This window comes from Salmo salar, chromosome ssa21, assembly GCF_905237065.1.
Source record: "Salmo salar chromosome ssa21, Ssal_v3.1, whole genome shotgun sequence".
Classification (NCBI taxonomy): domain Eukaryota; kingdom Metazoa; phylum Chordata; class Actinopteri; order Salmoniformes; family Salmonidae; genus Salmo; species Salmo salar.
In genome coordinates, this window is record NC_059462.1 from 4147251 (window position 1) to 4170459 (window position 23209).

The 23209-nt window shown below is 41.0% G+C and overlaps 1 protein-coding gene across 3 annotated transcripts in view; it reads right to left on the reverse strand.

Moving 5' to 3' along the window:
- The window catches only part of nalcn (sodium leak channel, non-selective), a 357726-nt gene that overhangs the window by 182832 nt on the left and 151685 nt on the right, over positions 1 to 23209 (reverse strand). For all 3 annotated transcript variants that reach the window (XM_014163790.2, XM_014163789.2, XM_014163792.2), the window contains 2 exons: positions 11873 to 12004; positions 2832 to 2999 (listed from right to left, as the gene is read on the reverse strand). In XM_014163790.2, the coding sequence (XP_014019265.1) occupies positions 2832 to 2999; positions 11873 to 12004 (300 nt within the window). The remainder of the gene's footprint in view (positions 1 to 2831; positions 3000 to 11872; positions 12005 to 23209) is intronic.

A 23209-nucleotide genomic window follows, 5' to 3' on the forward strand; every position in this document is an offset into this window, starting at 1 on the left:
TTAACCTACAACCTTGGTGTTTCCAGCACCTTGTGGGACTTGAACCTACAACATTGATGTTGCCAGCAACTTATGGGACTTGAACATACAACCTTGATGTTGCCAGAGCCTTATATGACTTGAACATAGGTGTTTCCAGCACATTGTGGGACTTGAACATACAACATTGGTGTTGCCAGCCTGTTGGACCTTGAACATACAGCTGTGGTTTTTCCAGCACCTTGTGGGACTTTAACCTACAATATTGGTGTTGCCAGCACCTTATTGGACTTGAACCTATAACATTGGAGTGACCAGCACCTTGTGGGACTTAAACCGGTCACCTTGATGTTAGAATCATACAGTGACCCTCTAGTCTCTCCTGTTGTGAGTATGGCAGAATGACTCCCTCACAGCTTCTTGTTCTTAATGAGGCTTGTCAACATGAGCCGACCTGATGCTGCCTGCTTCTCTCAACAGATGCTACCAAAACACACACACACGTACAAACATGCACACAGGCATGAACGCACGCACACACAAGCATGCATGCACACACACACACACACACAGACACATGAATGCACGCACACACAAACATACATGCAGACACACATACATACACAGATAAGCATACGTATACACACACATACGTATCCACAGTTGCAAAAACACAGACACACACACAGGCCACCCAGAAGCCACCAAGGCAACTGCCAGCACACATTATTACCCACATTTAGTGAACGATTAGGCCTGGGAAACGGCAGCAGGTGCTGCCTGCTTGCTGTTCTCTGCCTCGTCTCCTCTGACTGCATGCACATAGTCTCTCACTCACACACACCACAGTGACGACAAAAAAAGTAGGGCCAGTTTAATCATGGGTTCATGTGAACGATAGGCCTTTCACCAAATAGTGGAAATCTATGTTTATAAATCTAGTGGCATAGGGACGAACAAATCCTGTATGTTAGTCCTGACTAATACAACATCAGTCAAAGCATTCAACTCATCATATACAATTTGATAGCATTAACATTTGTCAGAATTTGTTATAATGCTTGGATCAGTGACTGAATGAACATGTAATTATGTTAATCAATGCATGGTCTACTGGTGCGTGGTTCAGCTGTTTGTTCAGCCACACCCGCCTGCAATTGCTAATAACCCATCCACAACCGACCGACTATATGTGATAAAGTGAAAAGCTGACGCCCGCACCCAACCATAACCCGCAAATACAGAAGATGCGCTATAGGCTACAGTCAAAGACTGCAGAACGATTTTTTCACAGGGGGTGCAGTATTTTGTTTTGCCTGATTTAGATATGTTTATGCTTATAATGTCTAACATTTTGGTAGGCTATTTGTTAGTCAAATTGTCTATAATTAGATTTATGCTGCTTCTCTTCTGTCATTATATGTTGCCCTAGAAGACTAAATAAACCCTTGCTCAACAGAATAATGTAATAGATCAATAGAATGCTTCAATCTAGTTAACATCTGTAAAGTTCTCTGTGTCATCTTTCGCAGAGAAAATATGTTTAGGGACTGGGGAGAAAATACAATAAAGCAACAAAAAAAAGGCTAACATTTTCTGTGCAAAATATCCAAATGACATCAGTTTGATCAGTTGTAAGGAAAAAGCTTTGAAAACGATCCAACGTGTTTCTGATAAGATTTCAGTTTGGCTTCGATGCATTTTTATGTGGTTGAAAAACGATCAGCTTTTATGATGCTTTTATGATGAAGACAGCACCTGTACAGATCGTATCTAACTGAGCATTGCGTTCTCTCAAGATGCAAAAAGAAAGAAATCATATTTCCAAATTTTGTCTAAATTTGATGTATAATTTTTCTGCAGGAAATGCTTAATTCTACAGGAGTTATTATTAAGGCTATAGCCCTATTCGCATGGGTCCCATATTACTAGAGAACATTGGTTATGTATTTATTACCCCAGAATACCCCAGTTATTTTTTCTTGCTCATACCGTGAGCAACAGCTATAAAACTCAGACATTTCTCTCAAAACACAGGGATGTCGATTCACACGGGACTAGTACTATTAGAGGACTTTGGATTTTGCCAAAAAAACTGTAGGTTATTCTGATTAGTCGTCCAGATTTCAGTTTCCATTTAACCCATCTAAACAACAGTTCCCTTGACATACCATAGGCCTATTTGAAGTCCCGTCTTGTGACCGTGGAATTTGTATAGGGCCTCACAATCATCACTCATAACATAACCGGCACTGCTATCATCCTCTTTTACCACTTCACCAAATATTACTTTTCTGGCCCTCCCTTATCTTTATTTTCAACTCAACTTTTGTAGCTTTTGTCTTATTGAATTCAACTTGGCCAATGTCCTTTTGCCCCCATGGATTGACGTACATTTTTTCTTCCCGTTTGGCGATTGGCTGTGTAGGCAATTTGGCACACGTACAGTTAAACCCTAAAGTTTAGACTTATGCACTAATACCAAATAGCCTAAAATAATGAAAGAAAAACCTCAATGTAGACTATAGAAATTGCACAATAGTTATATATTTATGGATTTTTTAAAGTATCGTTTCTCTTTATTCAACCTGCCCTTCAGCCATACAATATTTAATGACCCTAAACCCATTCGCCCCGCAGATATAACTGCAGGGACTGCGAGTTATGAGTCAACCCACGCATCACTAGCGTGGTCACAGAAAATAAATAAGAAGTGGCATCACTAGTCATTTTTACGAGCAAAGCAGGCCTATTAATCAATCAGTCATAATCGTGTGATTGTGTGTATGTGCTTGCATGTGTGTGTGCACGCATGCAGTGTGTGTGAATCTGAATGTGTGTGTATTCATTACCTGGAAGTAGGTGAACTGGGAGTGGTAGAGGTCAGGGTAGATGTGCAGGGTGGTCCCCACCACCAGCAGCAACTCAAACTTGTGCAGAGAGGAGATGATGTAGCCCGTGAAGCCCAGGCACCAGACCTTAAGCATAGCCTCCAGGTCAAACAGCACTGTAAAGGCAACCTACGAACAGATAGACAGAGATCCCAGGTCACAGTTGGTATTTTATTAATGTGACCCACCGGGGTTCAAACCCAGGTCTCCTGCCCATCACAAGACTGTGTTAGCCAGCTGAGATAATGACTAGGCTTGAGGCGCCAACTCAAGTCTTCAGGTGTCAGTCAAGGTTATTCATCACATCCCTTAAAAACAAAAACATGTAAAATTTGCGAAATAGTCGTTTTCACATGTCGAGCTTAAACTTCATGTGAAACCATATTTTCACATGCATAAAATGTCACATTAACACCACATTTTTACATGTGAGAAAAAAAACATGTTTTCATCTCACATGTGAATGGTAGTTTCTCGTGAAAATATCACGTTCACATGTGGAATTGCAAGTTCACATGTCAAAATCAATCACGTGAAAATCAATGTAAAAAAAAAATCTACCTGTGAAAATATCACTTTCACTATGTTATGAACAATCATACGTGAAAAACGAATTTGCAGTTTCACATAAGAAAATTCCACATTTACATGTTAGTCTATTAACAGACACTCTTATCCAGAGCGACTTACTGGAGCAATTATGGTTAAGTGCCTTACTCAAGGGCACACCGGCAGATTTTTCACCTAGTCGGCTTCGGATTCGAACCAGCGACATTTTGGTTACAGACCCAACACTCTTACCCGCTAGGCAAACTTTCACATGTGGAATTGCAAGTTCACATGAGGTGGTGAAATTGTGTTATTCTCCTCACATGTGAAAAGGTGGTGGTAAAATGACTAATTCTATAATAAACTCTATAAAAAGGTAACAGCCTACCTGAGTATAATAATTCAAGTGCGTACATTTTTAAAATGTTGTATATCTGAACAATACACTCGGAGTGTTACTGCTGCAGTTGCACGCTTCTCTTCTTCATACGTTGGTCAGTGACCGTTGGAAGAACCCCAGTGAAAAGAACAGAGAAGCTAGGGTTCAACAAGTAAACATTAACTAAAGTTAACTTTTTGCAATTTTTGTACACATTTTTTATTGCATTGTCTGAAAGCGTTCAAAATACACTGAAAACATCCAAAATACATAATCTATACAGCTAAAAACAATGCTATGTCAAAACGAATTGACTTTGAGTTTAAAGAAAGTGTGTTTTACCTGATTTTCCTAACCATTACTTTTGAAAAAATGAAGACGTCAATATTGCTGTAATGCTTTTTGTATAAAAAATCTTAAATTACAGCTCAATTTGAGCAAATTATGAATTTGCAATTAATTGTGATTAATCAAAGCAAATCCTGCGATAAAGTCAATTACATTTTGGAATCATTTGACAGCCATAGTCGACATTAAAATGTGAAAATGTACATTTGAAAGTGTAGTGGACATGAGTCAGTTATGGTTACTCATGGTCATGTGATGAGGTAGTCCTGCCTGCGACTTCAAAATGAGTATTGGCCTTCTTGGTCATATGGCAAGACACATAATTTACCCAAGTTTAGTCAAAATTGGGCCAGAGGTCTGAGATATCGTGTGGGTTAGCTAGACTCATATCCCTGAGCACGTGAGACAAATTTCATCTGAATCGTTAGAGCCACCGTGTGGTCGATATGAATGCTCTTGCATTTATTTGTTGAGTCTTGACAGTGTTTTGTTACAATACGAATATTCTTGACTGATTTATTTGCATTTATGTGCCAGATCACACCCACGTGAATGTTTATTGGTCAATATTGTTGTTTTAGGTACTAATCTGAAAAATATTGCGCGAAGAGACCTTTGTCCATAGATACCAAATATCAAGGTCCATGCAGATAAGTCATTTGGTGCAAGAAGATTTTTTTTATTTTCCATAATGGTGGAAAATCCATCATGGCGGACCTAATGGGTCCCTGAGGCAAATTAGTTCCTTGTGAGGACAGGGACCTATGTACCAAATTTCAATACATTTACGTCAAATGGGTTTAGGGGCATGACCTTTCAAAGTCTGCATTTTCAATCTCTTGTCATAGCGTCCCCATCTGGCCAATCAGTGTAATTATGTAAATGCTGGATCTCTATGGCAAGATGCATCATTCACCCAAGTTTTGTCAAAATTGGGTCAGTGTTGTCTGAGATATCGCATGTGACTAATGTACGACAGATCAACAGTCTCCTTCCCGATTTCATGGTGGGGGACAATACGCTTGTGAGGTAATGAGAAGAAAGGAGAGAAAATAAAAAATAAATAGATGGAAAGGAGAAAAAGAAATAACGTGATTGCATTCATTCCATAGGGAAGAAAAGGGAGTGGCCGGAAGGGGGAAATAGCTGGAAAACCAAAACCTGCATTTAGCAGGAAAATCAAAACAAGTATTTCCTATATTTTTCCCTTCACCTAGCCCTGACTGAGTGGAAAAACTGTGATCAATGGATGGATGATAAAAAGAGAGGGAGCGAAGGGAGAGAATCTTGTGTGTGGTTTCTCCCATCTCTTATCTTTCCCATTCAGCTGTGTGAGAGAGAGTGGGCCGGGAGGGAGGTATAGAGGGAGACACGCCTCTCCTTCATTGTTCACGCTCTGCCACCTGCATACTGATGGCATCGACAGAGCCGGGCAGATTGAGAGCGGGTCTGTGTGTGTGTGTGTGTGTGTGTGTGTGTGTGTGTGTGTGTGTGTGTGTGTGTGTGTGTGTGTGTGTGTGTGGTAAAAACACTCCATGATGGCGAGTGCAAAATAACTGTTTCCGTTTACAATCCGATAGTAGCACCAATATTATAATTGTACTGAAAATAACTACAAAATCATAGATTTTACTCCCAGGTTTGAGTGTGATTCAATCGGAGGTACGTTTTTCATTTTATGTTTGTGTGGTAGTGAATATGAAGCCCAGTCCTCAATCAATCAATCAAACGTATTTATAAAGCCCTTTTTACATCAGCAGTTGTCAAAGTGCTTACAGAAACCCAGCCTAAAACCCCAAAGCGCAAGCAATGCAGATGTAGAAGCACTGTAGCTAGGGAAAACTCTGTAGAAAGGGAGGAACATAGGAAGAAACCTAGAGAGGAACCAGGCACTGAGGGGTGGCTAATCCTCTTCTGGCTGTGCCGGGTGGAGATTATAAGAGTACATGGCCAATAACCTTTTGAAGCGTACGTTCAAAATATTAATAGCGGACCTTACAGGGCGAGTTCTTTTTGCACGTAGTACCAGAAATCTATACCACTGTTCTAGAATTTGATTGTCGCATTTTGCCACTATTCTCTGCACCCCTGACTGTATCAAGACAGCATTGTCTGCTTCATATGAGGCTTTATAAAACAGTCATTTTTAACCACTGAAACTCTTATCTTTTCTGCCAATAGTAGGAGCAGCGAGTATGTATAGTATTATTGGTATCATATATATTACTTTTATAATATCTGAAAGAGGCTTTGGTATTAGCCTGTCTGAGGGGCTGCACGTGTGAGACAGGGCGTGAAACCTGAGGTGCTAAGTCCGGTGTATATGCTAAAATAGTGGCGAACAAACAAAGTGAGAGCGGGGTACAGTATGAGCATACAGTAGATTCAGGGAATATTCAGACCCCTTGACTTTTTCCAGATTTTGTTACGTTACAGTCTAATTCTAAAATGGATTAAAAGGTTTTTTTCCCCCCCTCAGTAATCTACACACAATACGCCATAATGACAAAGCAAAACGTTTTTAGTATTCAGACCCTTCACTCAGTACTATGTTGAAGCACATTTGGCAGCGAATACAGCCTTGAGTCTTCTTGGGTATGACGCTACAAGCTTGGCACACCTATATTTGGAGAGTTTCTCGCATTCTTTTCTGCAGATCCTCTCAAACTCTGTCAAGTTGGATGGGGAGCATTGCTGCACAGCTATTTTCAGGTCTCTCCAGAGATGTTCGATCGGGTACAAGTCGGGCTCTGGCTGGGCCACTCAAGGACAGCAGAGACTTGTCCCCAAGCCATTCCTGCATTGTTTTGGCTTTGTGCTTAGGGTTGTTGTCTTGTTGGAAGGTGAACCTTTACCCCAGCCTGACGTCCGCAGCGCTCTGGAGCAGGTTTTCATCAAGGATCTCTGTACTTTGCTCAGTTCATCTTTCCCTTGATCCTGATGAGTCTCCCAGTCCCAATCACAGTAGGGATGGTGACAGGTTTCCACCAGACATGACGCTTGGCATTCAGGCCAAAGAGTTCAATCTTGGTTTCATCAGATCAGAGAATGTTGTTTCTCATAGTCTGAGAGTCCTTTAGGTGCCTTTTGGCAAACTCCAAGCTGGCTGTCATGTGCCTTTTACTAAGGAGTGGCTTCCGTCTGGCCACTCTAGCATAAAGGCCTGATTGGTAGAGTGTGGCAGAGATGCTTGTCCTTCTGGAAGGTTCTCCCATCTCCATAGAGGAACTCTGGAGGTCTGTCAGAGTGACCATTGAGTTCTTGGTCACCTCCCTGACCCAGGTCCTTCTCCCCCGATTGCTCAGTATGGCCGGTCGGCCAGCTCTAGGAAGAGTTTTGGTGATTCCAAATATTCTTCCATTTATGAATGACGGAGGCTACTGTGTTCTTCGGGACCTTCAATGCTGCAGAAATGTTTTGGTACCCTTCCCCAGATCTGTGCCTCAACACAATTCTGTATGGGAGCTCTACAGACAATTCCTTCGACTTCATGTCTTGGTTTTTGCTCTTACGTGCCCTGTCAACTATAGGACCTTATATAGGCAGGTGTCTGCCTTTCCAAATTATGTCCAATCAATTGAATTTACCACAGGTAGACTCCAATCAAGTTGTAGAAACATCTCAAGGATGATCAATGGAAACAGGATGCACCTGAGCTCAATTCGGAGTCTAATAGCAAAGGGTCAGAATACTTACGTAAATAAGGTATCTGTATTTTATATTTATTACATTTGCAAACATAAAAAAAAAATCGGTTTTCACTTTGTCATTATGGGGTATTGTGTGTAGTATGTGGAAAATTGTTTATTTAATTCATTTTAGAATAAGGCTGTAACGTAAGAAAATGTGGAAAAAGTGAAGGGTCTGAAAACTTTCAAAATGAACTGTTTATTACAAATGCAGACAATGGCTAAGGGAAACACTGGCAGGCATCTTTAATACTTTTGGACATTTTTTTTATGAATTACATTTATTTCCCCCTGGAAAAATTAGGCTACAGCGGTGGCTACAATTTATCATCATGTCAACGTATTACCACCACTGGACATGTAGCCAGATGCCTGCCTCATCGCTAGGCGAGGAAGATATTTCGGAATCATCAAATGCGGTGAGTATTGAATGGTGTATCCATGAAATCAGCTAAATTGTATACAGAGGCAGTGGCCTGAGTGGGAAGAGGTTGTAGATATAATGGGTTATCGCGAACTATGGAGCTAGACAGGATTTATCTAGGTTTATGCTCGAGTGCCATCGACGGGCTGAATGTTATGTGTGCCAGCTATAGCTCTCATTCCAAAACGTGCTTAAATTTGTATAAACAAGTATGACTAACTATACAGTTGAAGTCGGTAATTTACATACACCTAAGCCAAATACATTTAAACTCAGTTTTTCACAATTCCTGACATTTAATCGTAGTAAAAAATCCCTGTCTTAGGTCAGTTAGGCTTTTTCAGGACTGCCCACACATTTTCTATGGGATTGAGGTCAGGGCTTTGTGATGGCCACTACAATACCTGGTCTTTGTTGTCCTTAAGCCATTTTTACCACAACTTTGGAAGTATACTTGGGGTCATTGTCCATTTGGATGACTAATTTGCAACCAAGCTTTAACTTCCTGACTGATGTCTTGAGATGTTGCTTCAATATATCCACATGATTTCCCTGCCTCATGATGCCATCTATTTTGTGAAGTGCACCAGTCCTTCCTGCAGCAAAGCACCCCCAAAAAAGCCAGACTACGGTTTGCAACTGCACATGGGGACAAAGATCTTACTTTTTGGAGAAAGGTCCTCTGTTTGGCCATAATGACCATCGTTATGTTTGGAGGAAAAAGGGGGAGGCTTGCAAGTCGAAGAACACCATCCCAACTGTGAAGCACGGGAGGTGGCAGCATCATGTTAGGGGGGGATGCTTTGCTGCAGGAGAGAGTGGTGCACTTCACAAAATAGATGGCAACATGAGGGAGAGAAATGGTGTGGATATATTGAAGCAACATCTCAAGACATCAGTCAGAAAGTTAAAGCTTGGTCGCAAATGGGTCTTCCAAATGGACAATGACCCCAAGCATACTTTCAAAGTTGTGGCAAAAATGGCTTAAGGACAACAAAGTCAAAGTATTGGAGTGGCCATCACAAAGCCCTGACCTCAATCCCATAGAAAATATGTGGGCAGAACTGAAAAAGTGTGTGCGAGCAAGGAGGCCTACAAACCTGACTCAGTTACACCAGGTCTGTCAGGAGGAATGGGCCAAAATTCACCCTACTTATTGTGGGAAGCTTGTAGAAGGCTACCCGAAACGTTTGACCCAAGTTAAACAATTTAAAGGCAATGCTACCAAATATGAATTGAGTGTATGTAAACTTCTGACCCACTGGGAATGTAATGAAAGAAATAAAAGCTGAAATAAATAATTCTCTCTACTATTATTCTGACATTTCACATTCTTAAAATAAAGTGGTGATCCTAACTGACCTAAAACAGGGCATTTTTACTAGGATTAAATGTCAGGAATTGTGAAAAACTAAATTTAAATGTATTTGGCTAAGGTGTATGTAAACTTCCGACTTCAACTGTAACTTGTGATTCGTTTTCTGTCAGCGCAACCTGTTATTTAGACTGGTTTATGAAATGAGTTTGGCTGTGTATGTGTTCCGTGTGATGCTTGGATGATCAAGTTCATTTATCTTTCACAATAAAAGGTGAAATTGAGGAATGAAGGTGAAGATCTTTATTTTCCATCAGTACAAAACATTATTTAGATGCTTTTCAGACTGTTATAGGCCAATTTCTTGATGTCTACAGTATTCTCTCTGGTATGCAATCTGGTTTCTGCTCAGGTTATGATGTCTCACTGAAACCTTAAAGGTCCTCAATGATGTCACCATTGCCCTTGATTATAAGCAATGTTGTGCTGTTATTTTTATGGACTTGGCCAAAGCTTTTGATACGGTAAACAATTCCATTCTTGTGGGCCGGCTAAGGAGTGTCTCTGAGGGGTCTTTGGCCTGGTTTGCTAACTACCTCTCTCAAAGAGTGCAGTGTATAAAGTTAGAAATTCTACTTTCTCAGCCACTGCCTGTCACCAAGGGAATACCCCAAGGCTCGATACTAGGCCCCATACTCTTCTCAATTTACATCAACAACATAGCTCAGGCAATAGGAAGCTCTCTCATGCATTTATATGCAGATGATAGTCTAATATTCAGCTGGCCCCTCCCCGGATTTTGTGTCAAATGCTCTACAACAAAGCAATAATCCTCATAGGACACATCACTGCACTCTATAATCTTCTGTAAACTGGTGATCTCTGTATACCCGTCGCAAGACCCACTGGTTGATGCTTATTTATAAAACCCTCTTAGGCCTCATTCCACCTTATCTGAGAATTCTACTGCAGCCCTCATCCTCCACATACAACACCCATTCTGCCAGTCACATTCTGTCAAAGGTCCCCTAAGCACACACATCCCTGGGTCGCTCCTCTTTTCAGTTCGCTGCAGCTAGCAACTGGAACGAGCTGCAACAAACACTCAAACTGGACAGGTTTATCGCAATCTCTTCATTCAAAGACTCAATCATGGACACTCTTACTAACAGTTGTGGCTGCTTTGCTTGATGTATTGTTGTCTCTAAGTTCTTGCTCTAGAAGGCTAGCATCCCGGAGTCGCCTCATCACTGTTGACGTTGAGACTGGTGTTTTGCGGGTACTATTTAATGAAGCTGCCAGTTGAGGACTTGTGAGGCATCTGTTTCTCAAACTAGACACTCTAATGTACTTGTGCTCTTGCTCAGTTGTGCACCGGGACCTCCCACTCCTCTTTCTATTCTGGTTAGACAGTTTGCGCTGTTCTGTGAAGGGAGTAGTACACAGCGTTGTACGAGATCTTCAGTTTCTTGGCAATTTCTCGCATGGAATAGCCTTCATTTTTCAGAACAAGAATAGACAGACGAGTTTCAGAAGAATGTGCTTTGTTTCTGGCCATTTTGAGCCTGTAATCGAACCCACAAAATGCTGATGCTCCAGATACTCAACTAGTCTAAAGAAGGCCAGTTGCATTGCTTCTTTAATCAGGACAACAGTTTTCAGCTGTGCTAACATAATTGCAAAAGGGTTTTCTAATGATCAATTAGCCTTTTAAAATGTTAAACTTGGATTAGCTAACACAACGTGCCATTGGAACACAGGAGTGATGGTTGCTGATAATGGGCCTCTGTACGCCTATGTTGATATTCCATAAACAATCTGCCTTTTATAGTTACAATAGTCATTTACAACATTAATCTCTACACTGTATTTCTAATCAATTTTATGTTATTTTAATGGACAAAAAATATGCTTTTCTTTCAAAAACAAGGACATTTTTTATCCCAGGCCTTTTGCCTTTTGGTAGGCCATCATTGTAAATAAGAATTTGTTCTTAACTAGTTAAATAAAGGTTAAATGAAATAAAATGAATAAAAAACAATGCTATTTAGATGCGTTTGTGCATCATATGTAGACGTTCTGTTGCTACTGTTCCAATAACATATTTGTGATGGTACGCTGCTGTGACCACTCAATATTACATTGATCACAAATATCTGATCATAAGAGTCAATGTTAGGGTTAGGGAAAATAGGATTTTGAATCAAACAAGGATAGTAAAACATACAGTATGGTGTGTGTGTGTGTGTGTGTGTGTGTGTGTATTTTACAGTATGTTTGTGTGTTCTGATCCCTTACCTCAGCCAGGTAGAACTCGTCATAGTGCCTTTGGTGGTTCTCGCCCTTGTAGTAGTTGCTAGCGGCAACGATTACGTCTACGGCAACCATAGTCAGAATAAACATGTGGAAGATGGAGGAGCGCATCAGTTGCTGCAGAAACAGAGACATTTATTTAGAATTCATGTAGAATAAGGACATATTGACATCTATTCTATAACAAACACACCCATCCAGATACCCACGTCTACATATGAGAGGTTTCTCGGGCTGACCTAAATGACACCACATCCCTCATATAGTACACTTCTTTTGACCGGAGCCTTACGTTTATGTCTTTTCAGTTTTGCTCTAAAACACTTTTGTCTGGACAAACAGTATGAGTCTTGCCACAATATACACTGAACATAAATATACATGCAACATGTAAAGTGTTGGTCCCATGTTTCATGAGCTAATACAAAAGATCCCAGAAATGTTCCATAGCTACAAAAAGTTTATTTCTCAAAAATTGTGTGCACAAATGTGTTTACATCCCAGTTGGTGAGCATTTATCCTTTGCCAAGATAACCCATCCACCTAACAGGTGTGGCATATCAATAAGCTGATTAAATGGCATGATCATTACACAGGTGCACCTTGCGCTGGGGACAATAAAAGGCCTACTCTAAAATGTGCAGTTGTGTCACACAACACAATGCCACAGATGTCACAAGTTTTGAGGAAGAGTGCAATTGGCATGCTGACTGCAGGAATGCCCACCAGAGCTGTTGCATGATATTTGAATGTTCATTTCTCTACCATAAGAGAAATGTTGTTTTAGAGAATTTGGCAGTACGTCCAAACGCTCTCACAACCGCAGACGACATGTAACCACGCCAGCCCAGGACCTCCACATTTGGCTTCTTCACCTGTGGGATTGTCTGAGACCAGCCACCCGGACAGCTGATGAAACTGTGGGTTTCCACAGAATTTCTGCACAAACTGTCAGAAACCGTCTCATGGAAGCTCATCTGGGCGCTCGTCGTCTCGTATCCGACTTCAGTGTGCAAATGCTCACCTTCAATGGCCAATGGCATGCTGGAGAAGTGTGCTCTTCACGGATTATTCCTGGTTTCAACTGTACCAGAAAGATGTCAGACAGCGTGTATGGTGTCGTGTGGGCGACAGGTTTGCTGAAGTCAACGTTGTGAACAGAGTGCCCCATGGTGGTAGTGGGGTTATGGTATGGGCAGACATAAGCTACAGGCAACGAACACAATTATATTTTATTGATGGCAATTTGAATGCACAGAGATACCATGACGAGATCCTGAGGTCCATTGTCGTGCCATTCATTTGACACCATTACATCACGTTTCAGCATGATAATACACAGCCCCATGTCGCAAGGATCTGTACACAATTCCTGGAAGATGAAAATGTCCCATTTCTTCCATGGCTTGCATACTCACCAGACATGTCACCCATGTAATGCTAGGTAATTCATGCTCAGATTACCATTTCACATGGAGGCGTGAGGGCTGAGCAACCCTGACCCACCTTGCCAACTAACAATGTAATGCTAGGTAATTAAGGACTTTGTCCTAGTGTCACAATCCAGATTTAAAACATGCCAAATGTAAGTGAGTTTCCTGTCTGCCAAATAATTTTTTATATACCCCCTGGCGATGTGAGAGAGCATCACTAGCAAGGTTGGCCAGCAAAGGGAAACACAGCAAGCATTCCTTGGTGGTGGAACTATTCTCAACAACACAAGCACATCATATCCTAGGTTTGGACCAGATCCTACAGCAACCAGACATCCAGATCCTACAAAAAAACTTCCTTGACACTACAAACATGAGAGGTAATGGGTCCTACTAAAAGAGCCTGGCAGTGAGTGGACCTTCGTCCAGCAGGACTGGCAGCAGCTGAGCTCATCTCCATCCCGCTGCCGAGGCACCACAGTCAGCCGTGGACGCCCCTGCTACTAGGGAGGCTCTGCAACAGCAGTGGATGTGGGAACTGAACTCCACAAACAGCATGCCAACAAGAAGGAAGAGAAGGCTACATCGGAAACGTTCAGAGGCTGGAGCAGGCGGAACTGGATGTCCTGAAGGGCCGCCACAAGAGGGGCCCCAGCGGCATCGGAGAAGAGTATTTACTCAGCGTTTTAGTTTCATTAGGGCACCTGCACGTCGGCCTATTAATCGCCGTCTCTTTCTCTTCTGAGTGTCTGATGTCCAGAAGCTCTTTTTATTCATAGGAAACTATTCCGGAAACATTATGTACAAAAATGTTTTAAGATCAGCAACAAAAAAAAAACATAAAATAGCAGAATTGGTCAGGAGCCCGTAAAACATAAAACGTAAAAAAACATTCCAGGGACATTTTCTCAGATGGTGAAAATCTCACAGAGTGAAAGTAAAATCAGCCATTACCTCCTTAGTGGATACAAATAAAACAAATTACCTTCAGTAAGACTTCTTCTCTAAGAGTTAAAAAAAAACTGTTGTAGAAACAAAATAGTTTAAATTTAAAACTCAAAATAACATAATTTGCTTCTTTATGCCACAGTAACACATTTACTTATGAAAGACCTTAAGCTAGAGTATGATGGTATAAATGGATGCAAAAACACATCATTGATTTTCCCGATTGCCAATACAATCAAAAGGATTTGATCAACCCAAATTATACATTTATTCTAATTGTAAAGGCTAAATACGACCTCCCATCATTTTGAGGTAATGATTCATGAGCAAACCATTAAACAAGACAAATGATGTGGCTGGCTGGTGGGGATTTAAATATCCTCTCGTCTCAGTTATAGCAAGATGGAATGACAGAAATTAAGAGAGAAATGGGGGTGAGAGAAAAATAGATATGTAGACATGGAGAGAAGGGGGATATTCAGAGACATAAAAGAGAGAGGAGAGAGAGAGGCAGAGACATGAAAGAGGGAGGAGAGAGAGGCAGAGAGAGAGGGAGGAAGAGAGATGAGCTTGAGCCTGCAGGACAGTGGTTCTTATTGGAAATGGCAACAGGCAAACATGGCTGGCAGCTAAACTTCAGGGGATGAAAAGCAATCAGCACTATTTCATTAGATAGAGAGGAAGAGGGAGAAAGAGGGAGAGGGAAAGAGGAAGCAAGAGAGAGAGAGAGGGACAGCAAAATCACTATGTATTCAGACATAATAAAGAAAATGGAGAGGTAAGTCACTGTTTTATTTCTTCCAGGAGCAGCTACAGTATTGAACGTCTAGTACAAGCAGCACTGCCAAATTCAATCAAAACCAAAATTGGCACACACAAAAATCTGTCCCTGTATCATTACAACAAATGTAGCGAGTACAAGCTATGCCCTAACCAAACAGGGGGTTTTGATTTCATATTATATTATTCATGCAAGACATTTGTGTTCTTTTCTAACACAAAAACAATATTATTTGTCTATGGGCCCAGTTTAACCACCGTGCAGGCTGAATTGAATTCCCTACAGTCAGAGAGGAGTATCAGATTGTACAGCTTGTGAGTGGGAGGAAAAAGACCAAGTATGGAAGGCTGTCTGTAGAAGATGGATAGATGGAGAGATGAAAAGAAAGTGAGACATATACAGTCCCTTGAGAAAGTATTCACACCCCTTGACTTTTCCAACAGTATGTTGTGTTACAGCCTGAATTTAAAATTGATTAAATGTAGATTTGGTCACTGGCATATACACAATACCCCATCATGTCAAAGTGGAACTATGTTTTTGAAATGTTTACAAATGAATAAAAAATGAAATGCTGAAATGTCTTGAGTCTATAAGTATTCAACCCCTTTGTTATGGCAAGCCTAAATACATTCAGCGGTTAAAATATGCATAACAACCACATAATAAGTTGCATGGGCTCAATAATAATGTTTAACATAATTATTGAGTGACTACCTCATCTATGTACCTCACACATACAATTATATGTAAAGTCCCTCAGTCAAGAAGTGAATTTCAAACACAAATTCAACCACAAAGACCAAGGAGGTTTTCCGATGCCTCGCAAAGAAGGGCACCTATTGGTACATGGGTAAAAATACAAAAAACAGACATTGAATATCCAAATACAAGTTATTAATTACAGTTTGGATGGTGTATCAATTAACACAGTCACTGCAAAGATACAGGAGTCCTTCCTAACTCAGTTGCCGGAGAGAAAGGAAGCCACACAGGGATTTCACCATGAGGCCAATGGTGACTTTAAAACAGTTACAGGGTTTCATGGCTGTGATAGGAGAAAACTGGAGATGGATCAACAACATTGTAGTTACTCCACAATACTAACCTAATCATGCATTCTGTTTGCAACAAGGCACTAAAGTAATACTGTAAAACATTTGGCAAGGCAACTAATTGTTTGTCCGGAACACAAACTGTTATGTTCGGGGCAAATCCAATACATCACATTATGGAGTACCACTCTCCATACACTGGGGGAAAAAAGTATTTGATCCCCTGCTGATTTTGTACGTTTGCCCACTGACAAAGAAAGGATCAGTCTATAATTTTAATGGTAGGTTTATTTGAACAGTGAGAGACAGAATAACAACAAAAAAATCCAGAAAAACGCATGTCAAAAATGTTATAAAATGATTTGCATTTTAATGAGGGAAATAAGTATTTGACCCCTCTGCAAAACATGACTTAGTACTTGGTGGCAAAACACTTGTTGGCAATCACAGAGGTCAAACGTTTCTTGTTGGTTGCCACCAGGTTTGCACACATCTCAGGAGGGATTTTGTCACACCACTCTTTGCAGATCTTCTCCAAGTCATTAAGGTTTCGAGGCTGACGTTTGGCAACTCGAACCTTCAGCTCCCTCCACAGCTTTTCTATGGGATTAAGGTCTGGAGACTGGCTAGGCCACTCCAGGACCTTAATGTGCTTCTTCTTGAGCCACTCCTTTGTTGCGTTGGCCGTGTGTTTTGGGTCATTGTCATGCTGGAATACCCATCCACGACCCATTTTCAATGCCCTGGCTGAGGGAAGGAGGTTCTCACCCAAGATTTGACGGTACATGGCCGTGTCCATCGTCCCTTTGATGCGGTGAAGTTGTCCTGTCCCCTTAGCAGAAAAACACCCCCAAAGCATAATGTTTCCACCTCCATGTTTGACGGTGGAGATAGTGTTATTGGGGTCATAGGCAGCATTCCTCCTCCTCCAAACACGGCGAGTTGAGTTGATGCCAAAGAGCTCCATTTTGGTCTCATCTGACCACAACACTTTCACCAGTTGTCCTCTGAGTCGTAGTGTGTTACCAATTGTTTTCTTGGTGACTATGGTTCCAGCTGCCTTGAGATCATTGACAAGATCCTCCGTGTAGTTCTGGGCTGATTCCTCACCGTTCTCATGATCATTGCAACTCCACGAGGTGAGATCTTGCATGGAGCCCCAGGCCGAGGGAGATTGACAGTTCATTTGTGTTTCTTCCATTTGCGAATAATCACACCAAATGTTGTCACCTTCTTACCAAGCTGCTCTGGCGATGGTCTTGTAGCCCATTCCAGCCTTGTGTAGGTCTACAATCTTGTCCCTGACATCCTTGGAGAGCTCTTTGGTCTTGGCCATGGTGGAGAGTTTGGAATCTGATTGATTGATTGTTTCTGTGGACAGGTGTCTTTTTTACAGGTAACAAGCTGCGGTTAGGAGCACTCCTTTTAAGAGTGTGCTCCTAATCTCAGCTAGTTACCTGTATAAAAGACACCTGGGAGCCAGAAATGTTTCTGATTGAGAGGGGGTCAAATACTTATTTCCCACATTAAAATGCACATCAATTTATAACATTTTTGACATGCGTTTTCCTGGATATTTTTGTTGTTATTCTATCTCTCACTGTTCAAATAAACCTACCATTAAAATTATGGACAGATCCTTTCTTTGTCAGTGGGAAAACATACAAAATCAGCAGGGGATCACATACTTTTTTCCCCCACTGTATGCTTGGTTTTCTTTCTTTTTTTCTTTCACCTTTATTTAACCAGGTAGGCTAGTTGAGAACAAGTTCTCATTTACAACTGCGACCTGACCAAGATAAAACAAAGCAATGCGACAAAAACAACAACACAGAGTTACACATGGGTTAAACAAACATACAGTCAATAACACAATAGAAAAATATGTATACAGTGTGTGCAAAATGAAGTAAGGAGGTAAGGCAATAAATAGGACAATAGTGGCAAAGTAATTACAATTTAGCAATTAACACTGGAGTGATATATGTGCAGATGAGGATGTGCAAGTAGAAATACTGGTGTGCAAAAGAGCAGAAAAACAAAAACAAATATGGGGATGAGGTAGGTAGTTGGATGGGCTGCTTACAGATGCGCTGTGTACAGCTGCAGTGATCGGTAAGCTACTCTGACAGCTGACTCTTAAAGTTAGTGAGGGAGATGTAAGTCTCCAACTTCAGTGATTTTTGCAATTTGTTTCAGTCATTGGCAGCAGAGTCTTGGAAGTAATGACGGCCAAACGAGGTGTTGGTTCATTGCACGCAGAGTCAGGGTATATGCAACAGTTTGGGCCGCCTGGCTCGTTGCGAACTACTTTGCCAGAATTTTACGTAATTATGACATGACATTGAAGGTTGTGCAATGTAACAGGAACATTTAGACTTATGGATGCCACCCGTTAGGTAATTAACGGAACGGTTCCGTATTTCACTGAAAGAATAAACGTGATAGTTTCCGGATTCTACCATATTAATGACCTAAGGCTCATGTTTCTGTGTGTTATTATGTTATAATTAAGTCTATGATTTGATAGAGCAGTCTGACTGAGCGTTGGTAGGAAGCAGCAGGCTCGTAAGCATTCATTCAAAATAGCACTTTCGTGCGTTTTGCCATAAGCCCTTCGCAATGCATTGCGCTGTTTATGACTTCAAGCCTATCAACTCCCAAGATTAGGCTGGTGTAACCGATATGAAATGGCTAGCTAGTTAGCCGGGTGCGCGCTAATAGCGTTTCAAACGTCACTCGCTCTGAGACTTGGAGTAGTTGTTTCCCTTGCTCCACATGAGTAACGCTGCTTCGAGGGTGGCTGTTGTCGATGTGTTCCTGGTTCGAGCCCAGGTAGGAGCGAGGAGTGGGACGGAAGCTATACTGTTACACTGGCAATACTAAAGTGCCTATAAGAACATCCAATAGTCAAAGGTATATGAAATACAAATCGTATAGAGAGAAATAATCCGATAATTCCTATAATAACTACAACCTAAAACTTTTTACCTGGGAATATTGAAGACTCATGTTAAAAGGAACCACCAGCTTTCATATGTTCTCATGTTCTGAGCAAGGAACTTAAACGTAAGCTTTCTTACATGGCACATAATGCACTTTTACTTTCTTCTCCAACACTTTGTTTTTGCATTATTTAAACCAAATTGAACATGTTTCAATATTTATTTGAGGCTAAATTGATTTTATTGATGTATTATATTAAGTTAAAATAAGTGTTCATTCAGTATTGTTGTAATTGTCATTATTGCAAATAAAAAATAAAAAAAATTGGCTGATTAATCGGTATCGGCTTTTTTGGTCCCCCAATAATCGGTATCGGCGGTGAAAAATCATAATCGGTCGACCTCTAGTCCACATATTCTAAGTCAGAACCGTTCAGAGTAGTGATGCTAGACGGGCGGGCGGGTGCGGGCAGCGATTGGTTGAAGAGCATGCATTTAGTTTTGCTAGCATTTCATAGCAGTTGGAGGCCACGAAGGGAGTGTTGTATGGCGTTGAACATCGTTTGGAGGTTTGTTAACATAGTGTCCAAAGAAGGGCCAGATGTATACAGAATGGTGTCGTCTGCGTAGAGGTGGATCAAAGAATCACCAGCAGCAAGAGCGACATCATTGATATATACAGAGAAAAGAGTTGGCCCGAGAATTGAACCCTGAATTGAACCCCCCCATAGAGACTGCCAGAGGTCCGGACAACAGGCCCTCCAATTTGACACACTTAACTCTATCTGAAAAGTAGTTAGTGAACCAGGCAAGGCAATCATTAGAGAAACCAAGGCTGTTGAGTCTGCCGATAAGAATACGGTGATTGACAGAGTCGAAAGCCTTGGCCACGTCGATGAAGACGGCTGTAAGGTACTGTCTTTTATCGATGGCGGTTATGATATCGTTTAGGACCTTGAGCGTGGCTGAGGTTCACCTGTGACCAGCTCAGAAACCAGATTGCATAGTGGAAAAGCTACGGTGGGATTAGGAAATGGTTGGTGATCTGTTTGTTCACTTGGCTTCTGAAGACATTAGAAAGGGAGGGCAGGATGAATATAACAGTTTGGGTCAAGAGTGTCTCCCCCTTTGAAGAGGGGGATGACCACGGCCGCTTTCCAATCTTTAGGAATCTCAGACAATACAAAAGAGAGGTTGAACAGATTAGTAATAGGGGTTGCAACAATGGCAGTGGATACTTTTAGGAAGAGAGGGTCCAGATTGTCTATCCCAGCTGATTTGCAGGGATCCAGATTTTGCAGCTCTTTCAGAACATCAGCTGTCTGGATTTGGGTGATAGAGAAGGGGGGGGGACTTGCAATCATTAAGGACTGGGGAGTTTTTCAAGATAAAAAGAAACGGAATGGAGCTAAGCATAGGCAAAATCCAAGAGAAAAACCTGGTTCAGTCTGCTTTCCACAAGACACTGGGAGATTAATTCACCTTTCAGCAGGACAATAACCTAAAACACAAGGGCAAATATACACTGGAGTAGCTTACCAAGAAGAAAATGAATGTTCCTGAGTAGCCGAGTTGCAGCTTTGACCTAAATCTGCTTGAAAATCTATGGGATGACTTGAAAATGGTTGTCTAGCAATGATCAACAACTAATTTGACAGAGTATGAAGAATTCTGAAAAGAATAATGACAAATATTGTACACTTAGGTGTGAAAAGGTCTTAAGAGACTTACCCAGAAAAACGCACAGCTGTAGTCGCTGCCATAGGTGATTCTAACATTTAGTGACTCAAGAGTTTGAATACTTATGTAAATTAAATATTTCTGTTCCATTTTCAATTAGTTACCGAAAATGTCTAAAAGCATGTTTTCACTCTGTCATTATGGGGTATTGTTGGTAGATGGGTGACAAACATAATCTATTTAATCCATTTTGAATTCAGGCTGTAACTCAACCAAATGTAGAATAAATCAGGAGGTATGAACACTTTCTAAAGGCACTGTAAATGGAAAGATAGGAAGGAGAGGTCTGGGAGACAGCTGGGGAAGAGTGACTATTATTGCTCTGTGCTGGAAGGAATCGCCTCACTGTGGGTATTGGGAGTGCTGTGTCAGTGAATCTCAAGCTTTTGTACCAGGGACTGGCAAGCTATAGTTGTTCCCCGGTAGAACTCACTGAATCAGTGTCAGCTAACCATCTCAGGGACCGGTCAACATCATCTCCTTGATAATGTGAATTGTAACTAGTGCTGAGCGATTAGTGCTTTTTGAGGTCGGTTTGGTTTCGGTTCAATTCTTAAAATATAATCATGTTTTTTTATTTCAAATATATATATATTTTTCCATTAAATCACTATGTGGGTTGAATGCTATAACAACACAGAATAAAACTATTAATAAAAGTCCCATGATGGTAGTGTCTGCCCATTTCTGCTTATCACTTATTAACAATAATTTATTAACATTACTTTAATAAAATATTTCAGTTGTTGTGTATTTGAAGACTTTTTATTCCAAGTCATCATCTCATCTCTATAGAGCCGCTGCCTATGCTCTCTGACAAATTCCCTATTTTAGTAGCTTTTCAAATTAAACAAGGCAGACTTTTATGACTGCTGAATACTTTGATCATGTACTTTTAGGTAGATACCTCGAAGCAACTGCTTTCTATCACTCTCCATTGCATATTGTTCTGTCTCTTTAAACAGACATAAAAAAAACAGATGGACAAGTAGGTGAGCAACTGATTATGGTCATTGTAGTTAATTACCAAGTTAACTGGAATAAACAATGCATTTTATTGGAATCAATACAACGTCGCACAGGTCGGGCTTGATCTGATTTATCTGTAGACTAGAGAATCTGCGCAATGTGTGCATTGAGCTCACAGAAGAAAATAAATAATGCAGTTGAAGTCGGAAGTTTACATACTGTCACAAGCGTCGAAGAGATGAGACCAATGCGCAGCGGGTACCAGAATACTCATACTTTAATTTATTATCTAAAGTGAGTAACGGGAAAAACAAGAAACAAAAACGACAGCTAACAGATTTGCACGCTTGACAACAGCAGTGCAAATACAACTACCCACAAAACCCAAACCAAACACACACCTAATTATAGGACTCTCAATCAGAGGCAACTAGAAACACCTGCCTCCAATTGAGAGTCCAACACCCAAACCTAAACATAGAAAAACTAAACTAGACAGAACGTAGAAATACGTACAAAAACACAAACCCTCTGCCACGTCCTGACCAAAACTAATACAATTCCTCCCTCTGCTGGTCAGGACGTGACACATACCCTAAGGTTGGAGTCATTAAAAGTCATTTTTCAACCACTCCACAAATGTCTTGTTAACAAACTACAGTCTTGGCAAGTCGTTTAGGACATCTACTATGTGCATGACACAAGTAATTTTTCCAAAAATTGTTTACAGACAGATTATTTCACTTATAATTAATTCACTGTCAGAATTCCAGTGGGTTAGAAGTTTACATACACAAAGTTGACTGCACCTTTAAACAGCTTGGAAAATTCCAGAGAATTATGTCACACCTTTAGAACCAGATGAGCTAATTGAAATCATTTGAGTCAATTGGAGATGTACCTGTCGATGTATTTGAAGGCCTACCTTCAAACTCAGTGCCTCTTTGCTTGACATCATGGGAAAATCAAAAGAAATCAGCCAAGACCTCAGAAAAAAAATGGTAGACCTCCACAAGTCTGTTTCATCCTTGGGAGCAATTTCCAAACGCCTGAAAGAACCACATTCATCTGTACAAACAATAGTACGCAAGTATAAACACCATGGGACCACGCAGCCGTCATACCACTCAGGAAGGAGACGCGTTCTGTCTCCTAGAGATGAACGTACTTTGGTGCGAAAAGTGCAAATCAATCCCAGAACAACAGCAAAGGACCTTGTGAAGATGCTGGGGGAAACAGGTGCAAAATAACCTTTATCCACAGTAAAACGAGTCCTGAAAGGCTGCTCAGCAAGGAAGAAGCCACTGCTCCAAAACTGCCATAAAAAAGACAGACTACGGTTTGCAACTGCACATGGGGACAAAGATTGTGCTTTTTGGAGAAATAACCTCTGGTCTGATGAAACAAAAATAAAACTGTTTGGCCATAATGACCATCGTTATGTATGGAGG